Raw genomic sequence first — 23,233 nt, 5'->3', positions numbered from 1 at the left:
GAGTGAGTGTTCCAATCTCTATGTATTGAGGATCTAAACTTTTTTTTTTTTTTTTTTTTTTTTTTTTTTTTTTATCATTTAAGCTGTTTTCATGCATCCTTCTCAAGCTAAAGCAACACTGTTGAAATAATTATCATCTTCAGTCTGTTCCTGAAGTTAGAGGTTATTGCCTCCTCTAATCTCCCAGTGGAGCTGCTTATATAAGTAATTCTTATCCTGTTTCAGTTCCAATCAGTTTGATTAGCAAAATTCTATTATGTATGCTCTATACATTAACTTGGATCATTTAGTTAAGAAGCAGGCAGATAAGAAAATCCATCCAATCAGAAAAATGACTACTTCCTACAGGGAGTATTGACATGAAGAAGAAGATAGGTTAGGGGCGCAGCAACCCCTTCAAGCTGGTATGACTCCAGAGAGAATACACCTGTGTAATTCCATCAAGATAGCCTGAATGCACAACAAAATATATATACTGGCATATTTTTTATACTAGAACAAATATGACTTACATAAGCTGCAGGAGAACAGGAAATTCCCTACCTAACTTTAAGTTAGATTTTCACAAATGGATGGGAATGAATGGGAAATGGGAAAAATTACTCTTTAAAAAATATTAATAAATATGATCTGACAGAGAACATTTATATGAGTTCAGCAGAATGTCTCATCTGGAATCAGCATTTCTGGTCTGTGAAATGCACAGTTAATATCCATGGAAGTGCAATTCATGTTCTCCAAGGCAGGAAAGGGTACACCTAGTTCTAAACTATGAACAGAAAATTAAAACCTTTTTTTTTTTTTTTTTTTTTTACAGTAAGTAGAAATATAGCAGGGAAAACAAAGAAAGAAGTCAATTTCTGAAGTTTTTTTTAGATGTGTACAGTTGGCACATGGACCAATCCATGCACAGATTTATAATATACATGAAGAAAAGGGTAGACAGTGATACTGCTGCTTTGACATTATCTTCCAGTTTAGTGACAATTAATTGGACAGAATAAACCTAAATACTTTCATCCAGTATTATGCACAAATTGTTTAATTCTTCAACATCTTATATATGCTTTTTTAAGGTACATCTCATTTTTAACATGTATTTCTATTGTACCCACAATATTTATCTGCATGCAGTTAATTCACTACCTCCGTATGCCAATAAATGTTGTGAGTAAAATATATACATCTACTGTATATGTTACTAACTTATAGTTAATAACAAATCAGATTCTAATGCTAGAATTGTGAGTACTGTAGAAGTATTTACTGTAGCTAGTACGACTTCTTCATTGTATTGTCATTTACTTTGTTATTTTTTCTAGATTTCTTAGCATATAAGTAAGCAATTTTGCACTGTACCTATGTCATGTTTTGTTGAATTCCCATCAAGATGGTAGTGCCCTGAAGCACCTGGAAATGTGCACTGATCTTCTGCAACACTAGTTTCATCTCTTCAAGACTAAAATTGATTTTTCTCAAACTGGCATGTAAAGGTACAAAGTGTACTCAGTGATCCATAACTCAAGTGAGTGCAACAAGACTAGCCTCAGTGGTTGAAGAAGCAGTAACTTTTTAAGCCTCTGCAAGCAACAGTGAAAAGAAAAGAAAAGAAGAAGAAAAAAAAAAAAAAAAAAGAAGCAGACAGTAGTGAAGAATTTATCTTATAAAATGCCAGGCAGTCAAGTTGTTCTACTGCTGCTGCAGGCTATTGTCAGAGTTGCTAAGTAAATGGTAGAAATAGTGTTCTTTAATTGGAAAGAGCTGGGATACCATGGTGATGTGCTTTTTATAGCATACCTAATATAAACAGATAAAAAGGGATTTCTAAACTCAGATTTTATCTCTGCATTATTTGCCCAATTCTGTATTTCACTGTGAAAGTTTGAATCCTCCCTGAAATAGAAGGAAAAGTATTGGAGTTTCTCCTAGCTCTCCCCCACTACATAATCCTGTCTGTAACACCTAGGCTTATCAAAGGGAAAGCAAGTAGAATCATAGAATAATAAAGGTTGGAAAAGACTTCCAAGATCATCTGATCCAACCATCACCCTTACTACCACTGTCACCCATTAAACCATGTCCCTGAGCACCAGGTCTAATCTTTCCTTAAACACCCCCATACGCCATTTCTTTTTCCTTTTGCAATCATCTGACAAAGTGGTAGATGCTAGCCTATATTCTGTTTTCAGTAACAGAAAGAATTGCTTCTCATCAATCTTGTATGCTCAAAAATGTAAATTCTGAGAGTGAAAACGGAAAATCTTTATGAAAACCAATGAAATAAATGTCATTCATATGAACATATGAAAGCTGTAGAAATTGAACACAATTTTGAGGGTCCAGACAGTTCCTACTCCAAGTTTGTGTTGCTCTGACAAAAAATAGCATGGAAAATAAATGAGCTGTAGAAAGATACAAAGATGATATCAGCTATGATTTTCTTTTTAAAAAAAACTTTATTGACGTCCGTATATTTTACATAAAATTATTCTAATTATACACGTTGCTTGCAGTAACTACCTTTTTTACTAATGAAGTTTCCGATAATCACAATTTCATAGAATCATAGAATATCCTGAGTTGGAAGGAACCTACAAGGATCATCAAGTCCAACTCCTGGCTCCACACAGGTCTACCCAAAAATTCAGACCATATGACTACGAGCATAGTCCAAACACTCTTAAACTCTGACAGACTTGGTGCCGTGACTACGACCCTGGGGAGCCTGTTCCAGTGCATGACAACCCTCTCGGTTTTCTGATATCCAGCCTGAACCTTCCTGTCACAGCTTGATCTCATTCCCTTGGGTCCTATCGCTGGTCACTAGTGAGAATAGATCAGCACCTGTCCCTCCACTCCCCATCATGAGGAAGCTGTAGGCTGCAATGAGGTCTCCCCTCAGCCTCTTCTTTTCCAGGCTGAACAGGACAAGTGACCTCAGCTGCTCCTTTCTAGGCCCTTCACCATCTTAGTAACCCTTAGTTTCTTTCAACATAATTGTGGAAAGAAATAGCTCAAGTTACAGATACCATTTTCAGAGTGCTTCAGGTTACAATGCCACCAAGTATTTTAATTCTATTCACTGGATGCTAATACATTAATCAGGATTAGATTTCTGTAATTTGACCATACTGTGATAGTGATTAGCACTGTATGCAGCTTAGGCCACAGTCCTTAGAGTTCATACAAATAATTGCATTGACATAGCAAAGAATTCTGACACTGTTCCCAAGTACAGAGCAAAGACTGAATTGTCACTAACTGGTTTGAAACATTGCTTTGGAAAAGGGCCGATCATAGCAATAACATATCCAGATGTTCCTTTATCTCAAATGCAGAGTTATTAATAGACTGCTTCATCCTTGCTAAAAAGAGAGCCAGTAACACAGCCTTACTTTTAATTTATGATTTGTTAGGTCTATTTCTTAATGTGATTAATGACAAATCACTACTTAAAGCATGGAACATTCATCAGCAGAACTGTAAGCCCTTAAAACAGGTGTTGAGGGAATTTGAGAACTTTACAATGCAAAGTTCTATTGTTTCTATCAGTCTAAATCACCAAAATAACTGAAAACAAGTAAGGCTTTCATGGCTTTCATCCATATGTAAAGGGCAAACGTCAAAATTTGCCAGTGCAGAATGTGAGACAACAGGAAAACAGAACCTTTCCTGAAGCTTTCTTGAAGATAGAAAGTTTTTGGTTAAGATTTGCCTTTTTTAAAGGATGAAACATTTAGAATCTTGATTACTGGGAGAAGGAAATAAGAGTGGAAATAGAAAGAAAACCTAGAATGTAACTATATAGAAGAATACTGACCTAATGTACATATAACACAACAAGAATACATCTAGGTATTTCTGAAATTACAGCATGAAAAATCAGTTATCAAAATAAATTATTTATTGTATGAAATAAATGTCCACAGAGGACACTGATAAAAAAAACTAAGTAGACCAGATGAGCCAGAGACCCTCAGGACAAAGACCGTGAAAATTCTCAAAGAAACTTAAAAAACGGATTAAAAATAGATAGGGGTAGTGAATTTCATTCCCTAAAATAAGAAAGGTATAAAACAGTTAAATAGAGATATTCAAAATCAATATTATTATTTTTTTCTAACATCTGTACATCTAGGAACATTTTTACTAGGTATCCTACTTTAGTACTAATTCCCCTTGTTTTAGCAAGAGTCATCGGTGATTTTTGCTTTTCTGCTCAGTTCTGTTCAGTTTTTATTTCTACTTCCTTTTCTTTCCCAGTCCTGTTATTTCATCTTCTCTTTAATGTATATTGTAAATTCTCTAGAGTAAATTTTTTTCTTTGTTATAGGTCTGCAGAGAGCCTTGCATAACCCACCCGTGATATACAAATGGTGGGATTAAGTGATAGCATACAAATAAATTAACACAAAATGTTTATTGCACTTATACCCACTTATACCTAACAAAAACAGATGATTAATGGATATTAAACGCTGGTTTAATTAATGGGGAAAGAAAAAAAAAAAAAAAGCGGGGGAAAATCCTGTTGATAAACAGATCTTTAAAAATTATTTCAACACAATCTGTTGCAGTAATTACCAGAAAAAAACTGGTTCTGCCTTCAAAGACAGAGAGAAAGAAAAAATGAGTGAGGGTGCCCGGGAGTACTGTTTATGAAAAGGAGGCCTGTGAATTGTGCAGTACTTCAGTGTCTTGACCACTGGAGAAGATTGAAAACTGACTAGAATAAAGAGAATCTGCAAAACTTGACTGCAAATAAACAATTTTATTGTATCCATTTTATTCAGAGTTTGCATTATCAAAATGTACATTCATTCCAGAACACAACCTTTTTAAAAAAATTATTGAGGGGCTGAAGTGTCAGATACTAATAATTCCAGTCTGAATATTCTCACTTGAATGATGACTTCCAGACATTGCTTCAATTCAAGGTATGCTAAGATCTGGGGCCTCTCTGGATTCTAGGCAGATCCAACTCTGGGAACACAGAAGTAGTTTAGAACTGCTCTCCTTTCACCTTCAGAAATCAGACCCCTGATCTCTGAGCCAGTTCCAGTACTCTCTGTGCTAGAGTAGCTCTTTTTTATTTTTTATTTTTATTTATTTTATTATTATTATTATTATTCAATTTTAAGTCATGAAAAACAAACAAACACACAGTGCATAATTTTCTCTGTAGCATGATGTTTGATGGACATCCTTGATTTTTGTGCAAGAATGTTTGAAAGTTGATACTATGGCAAGATAGAATTGGGCTAGCTGTTATATAGGACCTTTTAGTTTTCATATCTATGTTCTTAATTTTGGTTGTTTCTAAATCTGACTTGTAATTCATCCCCTTAAATATTTCTAAACTAATGGTATTTCAAAATAATTATTTCTAAAACTTTTAATGGTTTGTTTTACCTCCTTAACAATACTTAAAAAGACAAAAATTCTTTATTCTTACCTCTAACTTTGAGTATTCTTCCCTTTACAAATCACCTATCCACTAATTATAGAGACTTTACACAAGATGTGTTAAGTGGCCTTTCACAAATGGCGTCTTATAGCATGAAACGCTGGTAATATCCTAGTCATATAAATCCGTATATGCTACAATATAGAAGTCCAAGATTACCTTTTTTGAATAGTTATAAATAAAAACTTTGTACTTATTTTTGTGTATTTAATATTTTATTTCAATTTTTGAGTTATTAGACTCCTTCAGTATTACCTGTAGAATAGAGAATACTGAGAATAAATCAGACCAGAACAAAATAAAAATGGAATCACCTAGGAAAAATAGCATGAGATATTGTCTTTCACTGGTTGACCATGCCTTTTAATGAATGCTTCTACCCAGGCAAAGACAGAGATGAAATCATATCTTTCAGTTAGGGAATTTGTCCTATTTCCCAGTTTTCCAGCTTGACTGACTGGAAAAAAAAGATTTTCCAAGCCATATAATTGGAGGTTGAATAATCATTGTCAAAGGAATGAGCCCTGAAGTTTGTCCAATTGTATTAAATACATAAATAAAAATAATAAATAACAGGATGATGCTTGTCGATTATTGCTCTTTCGTCACAAAACTGTACTGCTACAATGCACACCTCAGTTTGCTTGGAAAAAGAGAATTTAGAGCAGGTTAACAAAGTGACTGCTCAGTTTTGTTGACTTCAAGCTTATTGTCCAGCATACAACTGGATTCAAGCAGTAATACTCTTGTATAGAAAAGTAACAGGGTGATTAACACAACCATATTTAGGTATTTGCATGGGATAAAAAGTGATTTTTATTCATCATTGGGAATAAGAACTTCTACCAATAGATTTTGGGTTTATTTATTCTTCTACTAAACTGATTTTGACAGTTTTTTATTCCTCATGTTATTTGTCCTGGTCAACTTTTAAATAATATCCCATTTTAGTAGTCAGTGACTTCATTTTTAATTTTTTGTTTGAAAACAATCTATTTTCTTTGCCCTTATGTGATTGCTTGTGCACCTTCAAGTCTGGTCGAGTTTTTCTCTGACACTACATGCAAAGTACTGTAGAGACAGCATTGTTTTTTGCTTGGTAAACATCTGTGCCATGAAAAGATATTGCCTGGGAAATGAATTAGGCATGAATAAGTTTTATATCCCCATTTAAAACAAATATAAAATAAATCAAATTACTGTTTAATATACTTAATTATCTTTTTATGTGTCGCATGTCACATAGCATATGTCCTGTAAAAAGCACTTGGTTTGGTCCTCTGAACATGTCATTTATATGCTAATGATGAGAGATGGCACAACACATTCTTGCCAGTCAGAATCCACTGTAAAAAATATGTGTCCCTAAATAGAATTCTACTCTAAAAATTACATTAGTCCAGCCATACTTAATTTTGAAAAGGGCGAATTAACTGTAACTATAAATTCTCTGAATATGGTAAATAATTCATTTTATTGTAGAATATTTACCAGAGGATTTTTTAGGTTGGATGCAGCTCATCTAGTCTTCACTATTCTAATTGAAAAATAAATAAATAAATAAATAAATAAATAACTGCTTCATCCTTTCATCCTTTAAAAAGGGCCTTGACTAAGCTGTTTTTCTTATGTTTATCTTGGATTTCTTCTATCACAACTTGTGCTATTTACTTCTCAACATATCACTGGGCATCACTGACATCTGACTGATTTTAAAAGGCACTTTAATCTAGTAATAGTTTATACAGGCAAAAAAAGAAAAAAAAAAAAAAAGTAAATATATTATTAAAAAATAGTTGTAGTTCTGAAAAAAATGCTAAGGGTGCCACTCAGTCCAAACTGTGTCTTCTACACATCTGAATTACTGTGAACACTTTATCTCAAAACACGATAAAGTACCTTTCAGTAATAAATTCATTATAGGACTTTGAAAATAGAAGAAATAGCACTCTATCTATAAATAATTTGTAGTATTTGCTTGGCTCCAGACAATAAACCAAATTATTTTGTGACCTAATGCCACTGAGAGCAGCAAATTCCTGTCACAGAGGTACACTCTTCATCATTATAATATAGATTATGAGTATCACTAACTATGTATATTTTCACATTGTCTATATATACAAATACACTTACAAATTTACATATCTAATACACATAATGTCATGTGTTCAACTGGGCAACATTTGCATTTACTAAGCTCTCCATTTTTAACAAGCCTGATATAAGAAACCCCTTAAATGCCTACAATATGTTCACCTTTCACAACACATAATAAAGTCAAACACACTCACACAGCTACTTCATTACAAACATACTGTCAAAGAAATGGAATCCTTAAAGGAATGAACTCATCTGGAGGTGGTGATTGAAAGCATTTTCGCATCTCAGGAAAGGAGCATTTTAACATTGCTTGTCACAGACTTCCTGTTAGGCCTTCATAAGTATCATGTAACACCTTTGGTACAGCTTCTTTAAGACTAGAAATTAACTTTTGCTATTGGTTCTACTGTAAAATTGAATTAATACATTGTACTCACAGGTCGTTTTATTCAAATGATAATTTTTGCTTGCTTCTTGCTATTCACCAGGAAATAACCAGCTCCATATGACTCATGTTGTGGGAGTTCAAGCCTGCTTGCACAGAAAAGAAAATTACATAATTAAACTAAATTCTGCAAATCAAAAACATCTTTGTAATTGCCTAAAGAGTATTTTATATTCCATTTTCAGAAGATGCTTCTCTGTGTACCTATTTAGAAGGAACATATATTATAAAAATTAATTTTAGTTTCTTAAATAATTAAGCAGTTTGGTGAGTTTTAGTTGCTACTGTTGGTGGTTTTTTTTTTTTGGTTTTGTTTTGTTTTCCTCCCAAAGAATACTTCTCTTATGCAAATTTCTGAATTTTAGGTTTATGCTTCAGTTTTGTCCTGATTAAGGAAATGTCATTTACTGTACATGTATCTGATCTGAGTTCCCCTGTTTTTTTAAAAGATGGGCTATTGGGCAGAAAAATAAACAAACAAGCACTGATGTTCTTAACAATCTCTGAACTAAATTTAACTTAAGGAAAATATTTTAAAATTAATAAAGAATGGAAAAATTACAGAAAAAATATTGTTATTTCAACAGACATTAAAACAGACAGGACTTTCAAAACACTACTTCAGAGAAGTAAAGAAAGGCCAGGGAGAATAGTGATTAACGAGTAGAGCTTTAGCATTTATTTTTGTGGGTCTTCTTGGAGTCCAGCAGTACCAATCCACCAATCAGCAGTTCTTTCTGATGTGTTGTTTCCTAACCTAACTACAGACTGTCACTTCAATCTCTAGAGAATGTTTTTGCCTAGGAAGACTGAACTGGTAAGGGGGAGAAAGAGACCAAGAAAATCACTTCTAATTACTGTGATGTCAATTTGGAGACTAACTGGAAACATCAAAAATCTATCCTTATTTCTTACACTAGAGTAAAACCAAAAAAAAAGTCTCGACTTCTTGATCCACAGCTCTGTCTAGTTCCTGAAAATGCCAGTTTCACTAAACAGGATTTCTAGACTACTCACAAGTAGGGACTTATAAAGGACTTATAAATTATGATAAAGGACTTACCATAATTTAATGATAATCGGTCACAGAGTTCTGTTTAGCGAATTCTAATGCTTCCAAAAATTGGATTTTGATGAGGTCTCTGCACTTTAATTTCTTCTCTGTATGCATTCCTGCTAAAGACTATTAAATAGAATACAGACTGAAAGCTAACCCACACTGCATACTTCAAGATGTTTTATTAGCTTTCGTGAATATTAGACAACCTGTCTGTATTTACCACCTGTTAATAACAGGATGGCACAGAAAATAAAATACATGCCATGAAACTTACTGATATTGTCTCCCATCTTTGACATTTTCCTCTTTGAACGTTCTGCAAAGAAACTCTCTCTGGTTCTCACCATTTCCCTTTACATACACTACATCAAAAGCAGAGAAAAAGAACAGAATTCTTAGCCTAATATTGTGTAGGTGACAAAATATTTCTTATGCCTCTGCTTTGGTAACAACTTTGAAATACTTTTCATAGCTGTTTGACAAATCCACAATTTCTTCTGCCCAAATCCTGGCTGAATTTCAGTCTCATAATTACATTCCACCTACCTAAAATTCTCCCTTTAGTTCGAGTGGGATAGTGTGCCATTTTCTGAGCTCTGTTAATTTGCTTATAAACTCCCACAGATACTAAAGAGAAAGTCAGGCAGTACTTGGTTTCACTGCTCTAAAAACATTATATACAATGTACCAAATTTTCAGTAAAGCTAGAGAAAATATTCCAACAGACCGAGGCCATAGTGCTGAATCTAACACTGTTGCTGACCAACTAACTTTCTGCCTGTCTGTGGCAGCATTTAAGCTGATTCAAAGTGGTGTGGAATGAAAATTCTCTTGATCCAGAACTCATGAGCCAGTGCCCAATATAAACATTGTAACAGCATACCTGTCTTTTTTTTTGAAAACAGTTAAATGGCACCATTTTTATTTCAGTGAGAAATTAAGAATTTCCCAAACTTTATTTTCCAGGAAAGAGAAATGTTAGTCCCTGGTACACTCTGCTTTTCAGGTCCTAGTGTAAATCTCATTCTTGGTTTAGAGATGTGACAAACACTGTAGAAGCTGTAGGCTTTCCCTTCTTCATCAATTATTTTCTTGTTCATCCAGGCATCTAATTTTTCATTTATACTTGAAAAATACTACTAAACAATTACAATGCTCAGTTTCCTGATCACTACGAAACCTAAAAGAAGAGTAGTTTTTATTTTGGGATCATCGGATTTAGACTTGCAAACTGATATTTGTAAGACAAAAGCAATTATCATTAGTTGAACATGAACTTCTAAGCGTTCAGAGTTTAAAAAGTTCCAAGATCATGTGGTGTTCAAAAACTAAAGCCAGGAAAAAAAAAAAAGAATAATTGGTAAGAGGAATAAAGGTAGTACCTTGACAAATATCAGAAGAGGAAATATAAATTGAGATTTGTAAGCAGACCTTCCGTAGACTTTTTCTGCAGTTCTTCTAAGAGTTGTTCTGTCTAGCAGGACTATCAACAACTCTTACGTTTCCCAGACACCACTGAACCTCCTAAAGTATTTGAGCCCATTTGTTGTTCAGTTATTAATAATATTTGCATCTGTTCTACCTGATCTCTGATCATTTCGTCTAGTGCTAATGTTTTACCTTTTCCTTTTTGAATTACTGCAGATGTTTGCTGATTCTAACCATACTACAGCTGCCTTTTAAACAAGCTACAAAATTATCAGAAAATGCATTGGACATCAGAAGAAAATTTCACTAGCAGCAGGTTTTCCACATGATGATGAGACAGAATGCCAAGAAAACCTAATTTACTCTTTGTGTGAAGTAGAAGGGTTATATTCCTCTGGGTCTTTATTCCTGTGCATGCCACTTTGCAAATGAAACACACCATGAGTACTGTATGAAAAAAGCATCATGAATACTAAGTTGGTCTTGAGTTATACAGGAATATAAAATGCATTGGTTCTAGTTAAAATTGATTTTGCCTTGGAAATAAGTATTGGATTCACTTTCTCTCTGTCCCCAAAACACGTAGACAGATGGAAAATATCATGGTTGCTGCTGTATATTTGAGTGATAAATATACTTACATAATAAAGAAAACCAGCAATATTGTTGGTAGTTTCAGGAAAAAAAAAAAGTTACTATTTCACTGCAAAGAGGTACAGCCTCTGGAATAAGTTCACAGAGTTCAGCAGTGTTGATTTACAAAAAAAAAAAAAAAAAAAAAAAAAAGAAAGAAATTTTATATTTTTTCCTTGTATTAAACAAGGCATAATTAGAGCTCCAACAGGAACTACTAAAAAGTCAGGAAGGTAAGGGGCTATGTGAAATTATAGAATTAAAACATCTTGTGTACTGTTGTAATAAGTGTAGCAGCTGCTAGATTCCTTGTGTTTCCTTTTATATTATGTTAAAATATTACTGGTCTGAAAGTGTTTTTCTAGTTACTGATCTTAAGTAAAAATATTGATGAGTACTGATGAGATCAGATAAACCAACAGGATCCAACTTTCATAACCATTTGAAGGCCCAAATGACTTTGAATATTTTAATCCTGTAAAATACATTCAAATATTTTTCACACATAATGTTCAAGGAACTATGCTTCATACAGATTTTCAGGCTTTTCAGATGGGCTTCTTCACAGTTTATATGTAACTGAAATGTGCAACCAATTTCTGCTCTATTCTAAAGTATCGGTTGCTGTTTAAAGAAGGATTATTGATGATACTGATTCTTGTCACCAAAAAAGGCAGAATTGATCAGTCTGGGGCTATAAAACTTATTTAATTATTTACACAATTCCTCAGCACCTTTTAGACAGCATCAGTTGTACCACTTATTAGACCATTTTCACAAAATAAGAAGTAAAACAGATATCTTTGGTTAGGTTGATATTACTGATCTATTATGATTTGATCTAGGTTAAACAAATCACAACTTCCTTTGCTCCTTTTATTACATTCTAAATATATACAGATTCTTACAGTATAGACTGAACAGTTTGCCAGTGCATTTTATTTCAACATCAAATAACTTTACCATCTGATTTATTAATAAAGTTAATGTGTATTTGCAGAGCCAGGCACCAGATCAGAAATACTATGGTAGACTGATACGATTGTCTGAGCTGGAGTCACCTTTTCCCTGCAGCAGCCCACACAGTGCTGTGCTCTGCACTCATAGCTGGAACAGCACTGATATTACTCAAGTGTTGTGTCTACTGCTGCATAGTGGTGGCACAGCATCAGGACTCCTTCCAGATATCCAGAGATGTAGAGCTGGCCTCTGAACTAAGAGTTTTAACCTAGGCTACTTTAGATGAATAAATAACCATCAGATTTCATCAACAGAGCTTATCAGAGGTAAAAGATATGTCTATGTGATCACAGAGATCTTGGGCAGGCATAACAGAGAATACGTGCACTCTAGTATTTCAGGCTTGGATTGTATTCTGTAAATGAAAATAGATTTGGTGAAGATTTGCAGCAAAGATACCTAGGTATAAGTGCAAAATATGACTGAAGAATTAATGAAAACTGTAAGGCACTGAAAGTGAAAAAAAAAAAAAAAAAAACTTGCAAGATGCAAATTGAAACATAGTTGTCTATGAAACTAGGCCACAAAACATTCTCGAGCCCAAGAAAACTCCTACCTACTGCCAAATACTGCAGATCAAAAACACCCACCATGTTGGTGAACACAGTGTACTCTGCACTAGTACATTGATGTCACTGGTGTGCAATAACACAGCAGGTGCTATGCTGTGAGGAATTAAACGTTGTAAGAGTTTTCACTCAGCAGAATCTGTTACTTCTCCACCTCCCAGCTGTTCTTGTCTTTCACTGTGGATGTTGGAAGGCTGCACAATCTGGTTTAAAGTATGGCAAAAGGAATTATCTTTCTATTGTAATTCTTATTTTGTGTTCTCTGCGAGGCTTCTGAAAATTCATCCACTATGTCTCTGCTATATTGTATATGTTGCAGATATTTGCTTTTAAAGATTAACTAATATTTTCTTGAATTTGCATGCAAACTGTTGTGAACTGAGAATTTCCTTCTGTTCAGTTTTATATTTCTACATTAAGGAGAACTGTAGGCATTTTTGTATTATATCACAGCACACTTTTACTATAATCCCCATTTACCTTAGTAATTGATCAGATTGCAGTTTATATCTGTAACAAAATACTTACTCAATTCTCTGTCCTATTGGCATACTTTTGGTTCTTTATGTGAAATGCCACATTTTGCATGTACCTCCCAACCTGTCCCATAGTTGAATTCTGAGCTTCAGAGCTCTATACTGCATGAAATAACATTCTTCAGGGTTGAATACATTCTGATAAAATCAGGCAGTTTCTTTTTCTAACTCCCAAAAATAAAGCCTTGTGCCCCCAAATTCCCTAAAGATTTCTGTAAATTATTCACTTTGCAATTATACATACTCTTTCAACTTATGGAAAAGAGTTTGTTCACACTGAGAATTACAAGTCCATTATCATTCTTTTCTCTCCCTGGATCTCAGACATATGCAGACAGACCCACATAGCAACTCTATATTTTTTAAAAATGAAACCAATTTTTCTGCTATTCTGATGCAAGACACATCAGGAGAATAATGCTTCCAATAAATCTGAGAGAAACTACTGGAGAGATACAGAAGTTTTGCCTGTTCAAGACTGGATTTTATGTTTAGCAAATTTTCATTTTCCCAAAAATGACCTGACATAGAAATAATCACTTTGTTTTGTGTATTTGACCATGGTGAATAAAATCATAGAATTTTAAAATCATTTAGGTTGGAAAAGACCTTTAAGATCATCAAGTCCAACCATCCACCTACTACTACAAGTCCAGTGCTAAATTGTCCCAAAGTGCCACATCCGTGCTTCTCAAATACCTCCAGGGACAGCAACTCCACCACCTCCCTGGACAGCCTGTCCTTATTCCTAACCACTCTTTCCATGAAGAAATTCTTCCTGAGATCCAATCTACCCCTTTCCCTGGTACAACTTGAGTCCTTGCATCCTATCTCTTGTCACCTGAGAAAAGAGACTGACACCCTGCTTGCTACAGCCTCCTTTCTGGCAGTTACAGAGAGCCACTAGGTCTCCCCTCAGACTCCTTTTCTCCAGAGTGAACTGCCCCTCTTCCTCAATCTCTCCTCATAACGCTTGTTTTCCAGGCCCTTCACCAGCTTTGTTGCTCTCCTCTGCACACCTAGCTGCTCTTCCCTGAACCTACCCCAGCACATGGGGTTGTTGTGACCCAAGTGCAGCACACACATCTAGCCTTGGTGAATGCCATACAACTGGATACAGCCCATCGGTCCAGCCTATCCAGATCTCTCTGCAGACCCTTCCTACTGTTAAGCAGATGAATAGTCCCACACAGCTTGGTGTCATCTACATATAGTATTTCGTATAATTCTCCCGGGGAAAGATTCTGAGATAATGAGACACATTAATGTACATAAGGTATATCTAGTTAATATGCATTAACAATTACAAGAAATTAAATTCTAAATGCTCCTATATTAAAAACGTCTGTGTAATCCTTGCTAAGGGCAGAGACAGACCTCATGAAAGATAAGGCAGTCATCTAAAAATGGGAGAAAAAAACAAAAAAAAATATATATTTGGGGCTACATCCACAGGGGCATTACTAGCAATGAAAGAGATGTAGTCATCTTACTCTATGCAGCACTTGTAAGGCTGCACCTGGATTACTGTGGAATTATTGGCCCCACAATAATTCAATAAAGACCTGGACATATTGAAATGGGTCCAAAAGAGGACGATGATGATCAAAGGACTAGACAATCTGTTCTATGAGGAAAGACTGAAGGAGTTAGGTCATTACACCCTTGAGAAGAAAAGGCTCAGAGCAGACCTCATCAAAGTTTTCCAGTACTTAAAGGGCAGCTACAGAGGACAGAGGCTCTGTCTTCACAACTTGCCATATGCAGAAGACAAGAGGCAATGACTACAAGTTGCAAGAATCATCTTTATAAAAAATTATTTATTTTTTTTTTTTTACAGTGAGAAAAATCAATCACTGGAACAACCTCCCCAAGGTCTTGATGGCAGTTCCCATCACTGGAAGTTTTCAACACATCGCTAGACATGGTGCTAGATTATGTTATCTAGGTTCTTTTCCATGAGGGGTTGGAGCAGATAACACTTCATCAACAAGGGAGAACATCTCCTTCCAGCCCGTGTTATTCTATAATTCTATGAATAGTTCTGTCTTAGTCCTTACATGCACCTGGTTTACTTTGTCATTACAGCACCTGAGTGCCTTCCAACATCCTCTGGAATATTTTTAAAGCCCAATAAATTCCCATGTAAAATAAATTATTAAACTACAGTTAAGTTGGAAGGTTAAAAGATATTCTTTAAAACAACTGATTAAAATAATTGTTTTTCCCTGCTTTCTCAGACTAAGATTTACTTACCATTTTTTCACTTATTTCTTACGTAGAGTTGCAAATGTTTTAAAATAATTTTCCTTTGCAGAATAAAATCTAAAATATGTCCTTCATAGCTAACTTCTGAATTTAACAATTCCTAAACTGACAAAAGATATCTTTTACTAAGAAAGGCCATAATATGCTTTTGTCACACTTGCATAATATAGACATTTATAAACCTAAACAAGAGAACACTGATTTAAATCCTTTGATTTTTTCTGATGCAAAGTCTAATCCTCAATCATTACATTAACTACTGTTTTTATTCTGCAAGTATGACAGTTTATGGGTATTGGACCTGGAGACTTGTTTTTAACTTTGTGTACAATGACACTTGTGTAACTGGTATCATGTATTTTACTTTTTGTGAAGTGCAAAGTATTTCTTTTATTTGCATGTTTATTTTATTAAGAAGGAGATCGAATATGCCTTATTCTGTGGATTTTGTCTGCCCAAAACATACCAAAAAATTGTGATAGTTTCTCTTTGTTGAAAATACAAGTTCAGTTTGGCAAAATAATATGTACTATTGTATAGAAGTAATGTAAAAAAGAGATCATAACATAAGACATAAATTTAAAACATTAATGAATATATGAAGAGAGCATCTCAGGGAGAAACAGAGTTGCAATTGTCTAGGCATATTGAGATATATAACCTGCCTGGATATAATGAATCTTAACCTATTTAATTAGAAATAGACTTATACTTTATGATACGGTGATAGGAACAGCCTATACATATAGGGACTCTAAATTTATCCTCCTTTCAGTTATCAAACAAAGTGTGGCTTGGATTTGATCCATTTTGCAAGAATTTCACTCAATGGACTCATTTAGAGCAAGCTTATTATAGGAACTTGAGCTGCACCAATAACTACACACCTTCTTAGAAGGCAGACCCAATTGTTACCCCTTTTTGGCATCAGCTGTTTGAAGATAGAGATAGATAATCATCCTAAAACATTAGAGTTGAAAGAATACCAAATAGGATTAAATGTCAGATGGAGCATTGTGCTTTAAGAAACCAGTGGATAATATAGTGCTAAAATTGGAAATCAAACCATATATTTGCATTTGGACTTCTCAGCTATTTATGGCTATGATGATTGAAGAGTATTGCCAAACTGGTTTGCATCAGACCAATGTTTTTTGTTTGTCTTCTTGCAATATATTCAGATACCAAGAATGTTGTTTTGGCAGATAGAGTATAACCATTCTATTTATTATTATTATTATTATTATTATTATTATTCAAAAATGTCCTACTGAGCTTGTATTTAAAGATTTCACAATTTCTTACTCTATGTGGAGCTTTAAATTCGGGGAAGATGGCATTGCTGAAGTTAGTTACATTAGCAGCCAGAATTTGAAAAAGATCCTGTCAGATATTGTTAGGCATTTATCTTATCAGTGGTACATTTCATACATACTTAATGAAATAAGAACAGGAGATATTCCTGCCCTACAAGCAGCAAGAAACAATATACAACAAATTTTTCAATGACCTTCATTTATCTTTTTCCTTCTATTAAAAACTGTTTTGATCATGCTTTTTCCACAGCACGAGGAAGCCAGATAACTGATACACTTCTTCCTCGTCACTTATTAACATTTCTTATAGTTATGCAAAGTATGAGATTGCACCAATTACATAATATAAATGGAAAGCACTAAAATGAGTGGTTCTCCTTGCAAATTCATTGTGCTACTACTGTGTTTTCTACTTAGGTATTTAAGGATGTAGTTTAAAATACTTTTTCACCTAGTTTCAATAGAAACTAAACCGTACAAATGTTCGCTTGATCTAGAACATTTGAAGAAACATTTAGAGTATAAATTTTTCAATGAGGTTTCCAATACTAACTTCTCCCAACAGAGCTAAAAACTTAAAAGTAATTATCATACTCATAATATGACATTTTACCCTGTATTAATTATGAAATTATAAAAGTGGAGGGACAAAAAATTGTGTCCTTGTGTGTTTATTTCTTATGTAATAGCTAACTTCCATACAAGACTATGTATTAAGTACATATGTTTGAACTTAACTTCAATCAAGCTATAACTGGGGCAAAGCATCCCCAAAAAACAGAGTCACTTACTTTGTCCTAAAAGTGATAAATTATAGAGGGATAGAAAAACAGAACAAAGAAAGGAAGTCTTCAGAAGAAATTTTCAGACACTAGCTTCTATACATTTACATAAGAGCAACTCATGTCGTACAAATATGAAATTCGTAGCTATATATAAAATTTAATAGAGGTCACCTACCAGATGACAGATTTCTTGTAGAACAGTCTTGATAATTTTTTCATCAAGGTGCTATCTACTGGGATATGACAGTGGGGAAGGGAAGTAGAAACACATAAAACAGGATAGGAAAAGATGCATTAGAATTGTAATATACTCTACAGCTTTTAAAAGAGTGGGAAGACTTCATTAGTATGATTAAAAAGTAAAAATGAGAGCTAAAGGCAGTAAAGATAATACAGTAAAGGAAGATAATAAGATAGCATCATGTCTGTATAACTACAATGACACAAAACAAACAAACAAACAAACAAAAACTTTAGCACTATGATTGAAGGGCACACAACAATAAGCACCATAGCATAACATACTCATTTTAATAAGCACCAGAGCATAACATATACATTTTAGTATAAAATAGTATAGAATCGTAGAAGTAATGGTCAGTAGTTCAGATGCAGGAAAAAAATGGTATTATGATGCTTACAAAATTGTTGAATGAAATATAAAGGTAGAGAAATATACAGGCAAACAAAAATGAGATATTTGCAGGACATAAATGAAGAAATGAAGAACAAGGACAAAATGCACTCTATATAAACAATGATAAATTAACAGTTATTATATTACAGAACAGGAAACTGATAAATAATATGCAGAAAGAAGCAGAAGTAAACTGCAGTGCATTCGTAGACAGAAATTCTTAGCATCTCAAACACTTACTGAAAACTAAACATGGTAACATAATCTGTGGAAACAACAAATAAATTACGGAATGAGAAAAATGATGACATTGTAGTTCTGTTGTACTTCATATCATCAACTAGTAACATTAGGATTTATAACACAAATTATTTGGCGTACTAGATTTTAAAAAAGGCAATACAGAAACATCCACAATTTGCAATTTATATTGCTTTGAAGATTTCTTTAAAATCCTTAAAAACAAGTAAAGTATGCATTGAAAATCTTGGTTTAGTTCACTGAAGACTACAGATGTATCTTCTGGTTATCAGGTTAAATGATCTATAGAGAATCACTGTGAGAATGATCACAGAGAATCCCACTGTTCCCAGTGGGAGTATAATCTGAGGGATAGAACACAGCTGTGTTTTGTCCTCCCAAGTAACCAAAGGCCAAGTCTAGTGGTTCTCAAGAAACAGCTCACTCACCCTTCATTTTTTTTATGAAGAAAAATGACTTACACGCAACTAGCATGTAAGGTAAGTATGGGAAGCCAGAATTACACATCTTACTTTTGATAGAAAATGCAACAAGTTTGTTGTTAGGTGTGGCGTAATGGCCACATGGACATCAGGGTTAACTTCAGTAACTATCAGGGTTAACATCAGTAACTTCACCTACTTTATTGAGGGCATAACTTTGACTAACTTTACTGAGGACAGGCTCCCTTCTTATACCATTCACTCTACAGCAGTACTTTTCCACTAACTATTCATTGGTCAACAATTTTGCCTGCCATCAGCAAATACTCAGCAACTTCCATGTCCTAAGGGCTGGAGAACAAGCAGTCCGAGACTGCTTCTGAATCACCCTTCTTTGTACCCTCCAAACTCTTTAAATTCCTGATGGCCTCATCCTTAAGAGTCCGATGTTACCACCAACCATGGGGCTTGTCAACCCCCATGGCCACACTCCCACAGTTAGGTTTGTCTCACGCTCAAGCTCTGAATAAGATTTTAAAATACGTTTTGAAAACACCTTAAGTATGTTTGCTTTTCAGATGAAATTTAAACAAAACAAAACAAAAAAGTCCTAAGTTTAAGAAAACTCTCTCCAGTTTTTCATTTTTTTTGGCAGTGGGTCACTTTTGACACAAACCCAAAAGTTTCTAAGTCACAGAATGTAGAAACTAGTTCTGCTTCTGTCAAGCTAGATTTCAACAGATGTTGATGGAAACAAATTCAGTATTAGTTCTCAATGCCTCATCTTTTCTGACACAGTACTCAAGGTGAGGCTGCACCAGCACAGTCACGTTCCTCAAACAACTATTAATGCCAGTGTTCTGAAAAGCAAGAAGAGAGGAACCTAATTCTGGCATAAACCTGTTGGAAGCAACTGTTTTATTGTGCACCAATCAATTAGAATATTGACATTGTCAACATGCAAATGCCAATCCATCATAATTCAGATACTGAATCAAGGCACCAAAAGGATTCTTGAAAACAGAAATATATTAATGATTGTAATCTCAGATCTAATCCTTTCTTCCCTCCATAACATATCTTGCAGTTGTTTTTTTTTTTTTATTAATCAGCACCACCACCACCATCTTATAGAAGTGCTCATAAAAACTGAAAGCTTCAGTCAGCCATCAAAACATTGTCTGGTGTAGAGCACAGATGGAGAAGTATCACAGCAGAAAACCCAAGTCAGAGAAGTTATGCTATGAGTTTATCAGACAAACAGTTGTGATAATTCACTGCCATAGACTATATTTTCTATGAGAACAGAAAAAAAGAAGAGCCTATTGTCAGTCGTCATGATTCTACATTCAAATCTGTTTGTGTTCACAACGACCTAGATAAATCCAGAGGAAGAAAATTAACTACAATGGCATCACAGAAATTCTGAATTCTTCAATTTGGATTTGTCAGGTATTGCAGCAAAGTATCTTTTGAAGTGAATATTAAGAAGAAGAAAGAAAGAAAGAAAAAAAAAGTTGTCAAATAAAATTGCCACCTAAATGCATCTTTGGATTCATGTAGAATTTAATATTTGGAGATGCATCCATACAGTCCCTTAGCATAAATGGGAGATATCCACAGATGAAAAATTGATAGGTACAAGGATGCATGATAAGGGCATTTGATGTACTGGTTCTGTGCGGCCTTTTTTCAATTTCTATGTTGATAGAATTGCAACAAATATGTTGACAGTCCAAGTTAATCTGAGCCGAAAATGTAAGCAAAATATGAGAGCAAATTCTGCCTAATTCCAAACAATAATATCGTCCTGGTCAGGAAGCTACTGTAAAATACAATTTGGTATTTTTGCATTTTAAGAATGCAAAATATAAGTAAAAAATATTTTTAAAAAAGTATTGGAGATACTTTCTCCAATACTTACATACACATTCTCCATGTGTGTTCATGGAGAACACACATAATTCAAGATTGGTCTATAAGAACTCCCTCCCTCCAATCATGGGCAGTCTTTTAATTAGAAAGGTGCTATGCTGAGTTAGCAGACAAAAGCCATACACAGGAATAAAGATCAGCAGTTTATATCAGTTTCAATAGTGTCCCATGTTGTCAGTAGAATTTGTGGCCTATGCATATGAGTACCCCAACACCTTTCCTACTGAAAGTGAATATAAAATTCTTCAGCTTTACTTACAAGAGACATTGGTGTTAAAATTGCCAAAGAAACAGCTATAGGATAGCAAGATATTGAACTACTTTAAAATTATTTTAGAAGAAGATAAGTTTAAGTGAAAACTTTTTGAAGAGACTAATTAGCAAGCCTTTCCTTAGTATATACTAAGTAAATAGGTGTCACAAAGTTCTCTTTTTCTAAAAACAGCATGCTCCTCCATACTACATCAAAAGAAAAAAAAAATAGAAAAAAAAAAAGTGACATGTCTCTAGAGACAGAAAAGAAAGAATTCTGCAAAGAAAAGAAGCAGAAACACAGCTACGTGTGTGGAAAACGTGTCTGTATCAAAGTACACCAGCACGGAAATTCCTTTTTATACAGAGGTGTAAGAAGTGCTAAGCAGGATTTTAGAAACCTCTGTAGGAAGGAATTCCTTCCCATATTTGTCCTTCTATGTTCTTCCATGCCTACCAAAATTAGAAACCTTTTCCGCAATCCTAGATGCCCTGCATAAAAAGAATAATTTTTCAAGTCATACAAAGGGTAAAGGTAAAACACAAGATAGCATTGTTATCAGAACTTCTCATTTGGTTGGTTTGTAAAAGATAAATTACCTTCAGCAGGAGCTGCCATCTAATAAAGTAGCATGTCTTTATCTTGCTTGCATTATGTTTGCATTAGTGTTAGAAGAAAACAATAAAGTAACAAAGCAACATCTTGCATGCCTGCAGGGATTAGGTCAATGTAATTGTTTATTGTGCATTCATCTGAGACTGCTGGTGATAAAAATGATATGTTCACCAACTTTTACCTAAATAGTTCTTTGCACATTTGATATTCCTAGGGAAATTCAGTCCAGGTGCTCACACATTTATTATCTGAAGCTTCATACAGGTAACAGGAAAACATTGTAAAGTTGGAGTTGAAAGACCAAATCAAAACTTCTGTGGTTAAGTTCTTTTTCCTGAGAAATGTAGCCGAGTATTCTCAAATGTAATTAAATGCATAGCAGGACATGATCAAATCCTCTGGACAATAACGTTACGGATGAGACGGGCAACTCTTATTGGATAACATAGCTTGAAATACATGACTTTGTTTCATAGTGCACAAATTGTCAAAAAGTATTTTCAGATCCTGACAGCTGTGGCCAGCTCATTCTGCTGCCTGTAGTTGTGCAAACTATGTTGCAGAGGCCGTGGGATCAAGAACAAACTCCAGGCACCTGGTACTGAGGTCTATGTGGGTAGCCAGGAAAAATGTATGAGCTTGGACTAATATTAAAAGATGCCAGTTCATGTTGTACTTCTCATACTTAAACAAGGCCAGCTTTTTTTTTTTTTTTTTTTTTTTTCAGAAATTGCAAAATATTTCATTTGCTCTGAAACCAAATATCTTACACAGTAATGCAAAATGAGCTTTTTTTTACTAATATTGTAAGAAACTACTTAGCACCTTTTTGGTTGGGACTCTACTTCTCTTTGATGTAAATCTCTTTGACAGATTTAAATGATTTTCTTGGTTGATAGTCAAGAACTCATAAGAAGCCCTGAAGTTTAACTAATTTATTTGGTTCTCAATTAAATATCCAAAAATATGTATGTTGTAAACTTGCAATAACTCACAACAACTCAGGCTGTAATGGGTCTCTTAAATTTTCCAAAAGTAGGAAGTGAATGGTAAGTAGAAAGTAAATAAGCTTGCACCTTGGCTTTAAAATACAAAGGACTCCAAGATTCTTTAAGAAACCTGAGGCTCTGAACGTCTTAGTATGAAGGTCACCTGAAATAATGTCCTGGATTTTCATAATGATCAAACAGTGCAAATAAAGGTAGTGACTGTCTCTCTACATTTTAGCCATTTGTATCTATAGTTTTATAACACCTTTTCTGCTTGTTTATAGTAAACATTAATAGAGCCGTGGAAAAGATCACTTATAGTTTGCTCTTATAGAAGGACATTTGATTGTATTAATGAGATTATGATTTTTGGTTTGGAATAGTAGCAATTAGAGTTAAAATAAGAATTCTCACAGTTGATCAGAGATATGAAAGGCATGCTATAATTAAGACCTGTACATGTATACCACCAGATCGTTTCTACTTATCAG

At 34.3% G+C, this 23,233-nt stretch overlaps 1 protein-coding gene across 1 annotated transcript in view; it reads right to left on the bottom strand.

The window, feature by feature from the left end:
* Nucleotides 1-4,756: 4,756 nt before the first annotated feature.
* The window catches only part of DIAPH2 (diaphanous related formin 2), a 222,071-nt gene continuing 203,594 nt past the window's right edge, over nt 4,757-23,233 (bottom strand). Inside the window, exons 28-29 of the mRNA XM_084534184.1 lie at nt 8,008-8,101; nt 4,757-4,983 (exon numbers count right to left, since the gene is read on the bottom strand). Coding sequence (XP_084390310.1) covers nt 8,052-8,101 — 50 coding nt within the window. The 3' untranslated portion in view covers nt 4,757-4,983; nt 8,008-8,051. The remainder of the gene's footprint in view (nt 4,984-8,007; nt 8,102-23,233) is intronic.

Source organism: Aythya ferina (genome assembly GCF_964211825.1).
Source record: "Aythya ferina genome assembly, chromosome: 13".
Lineage (NCBI taxonomy): Eukaryota > Metazoa > Chordata > Aves > Anseriformes > Anatidae > Aythya > Aythya ferina.
Note: the sequence above shows the minus strand (reverse complement) of the source record. Positions and strands in the feature narration are given on the sequence as shown.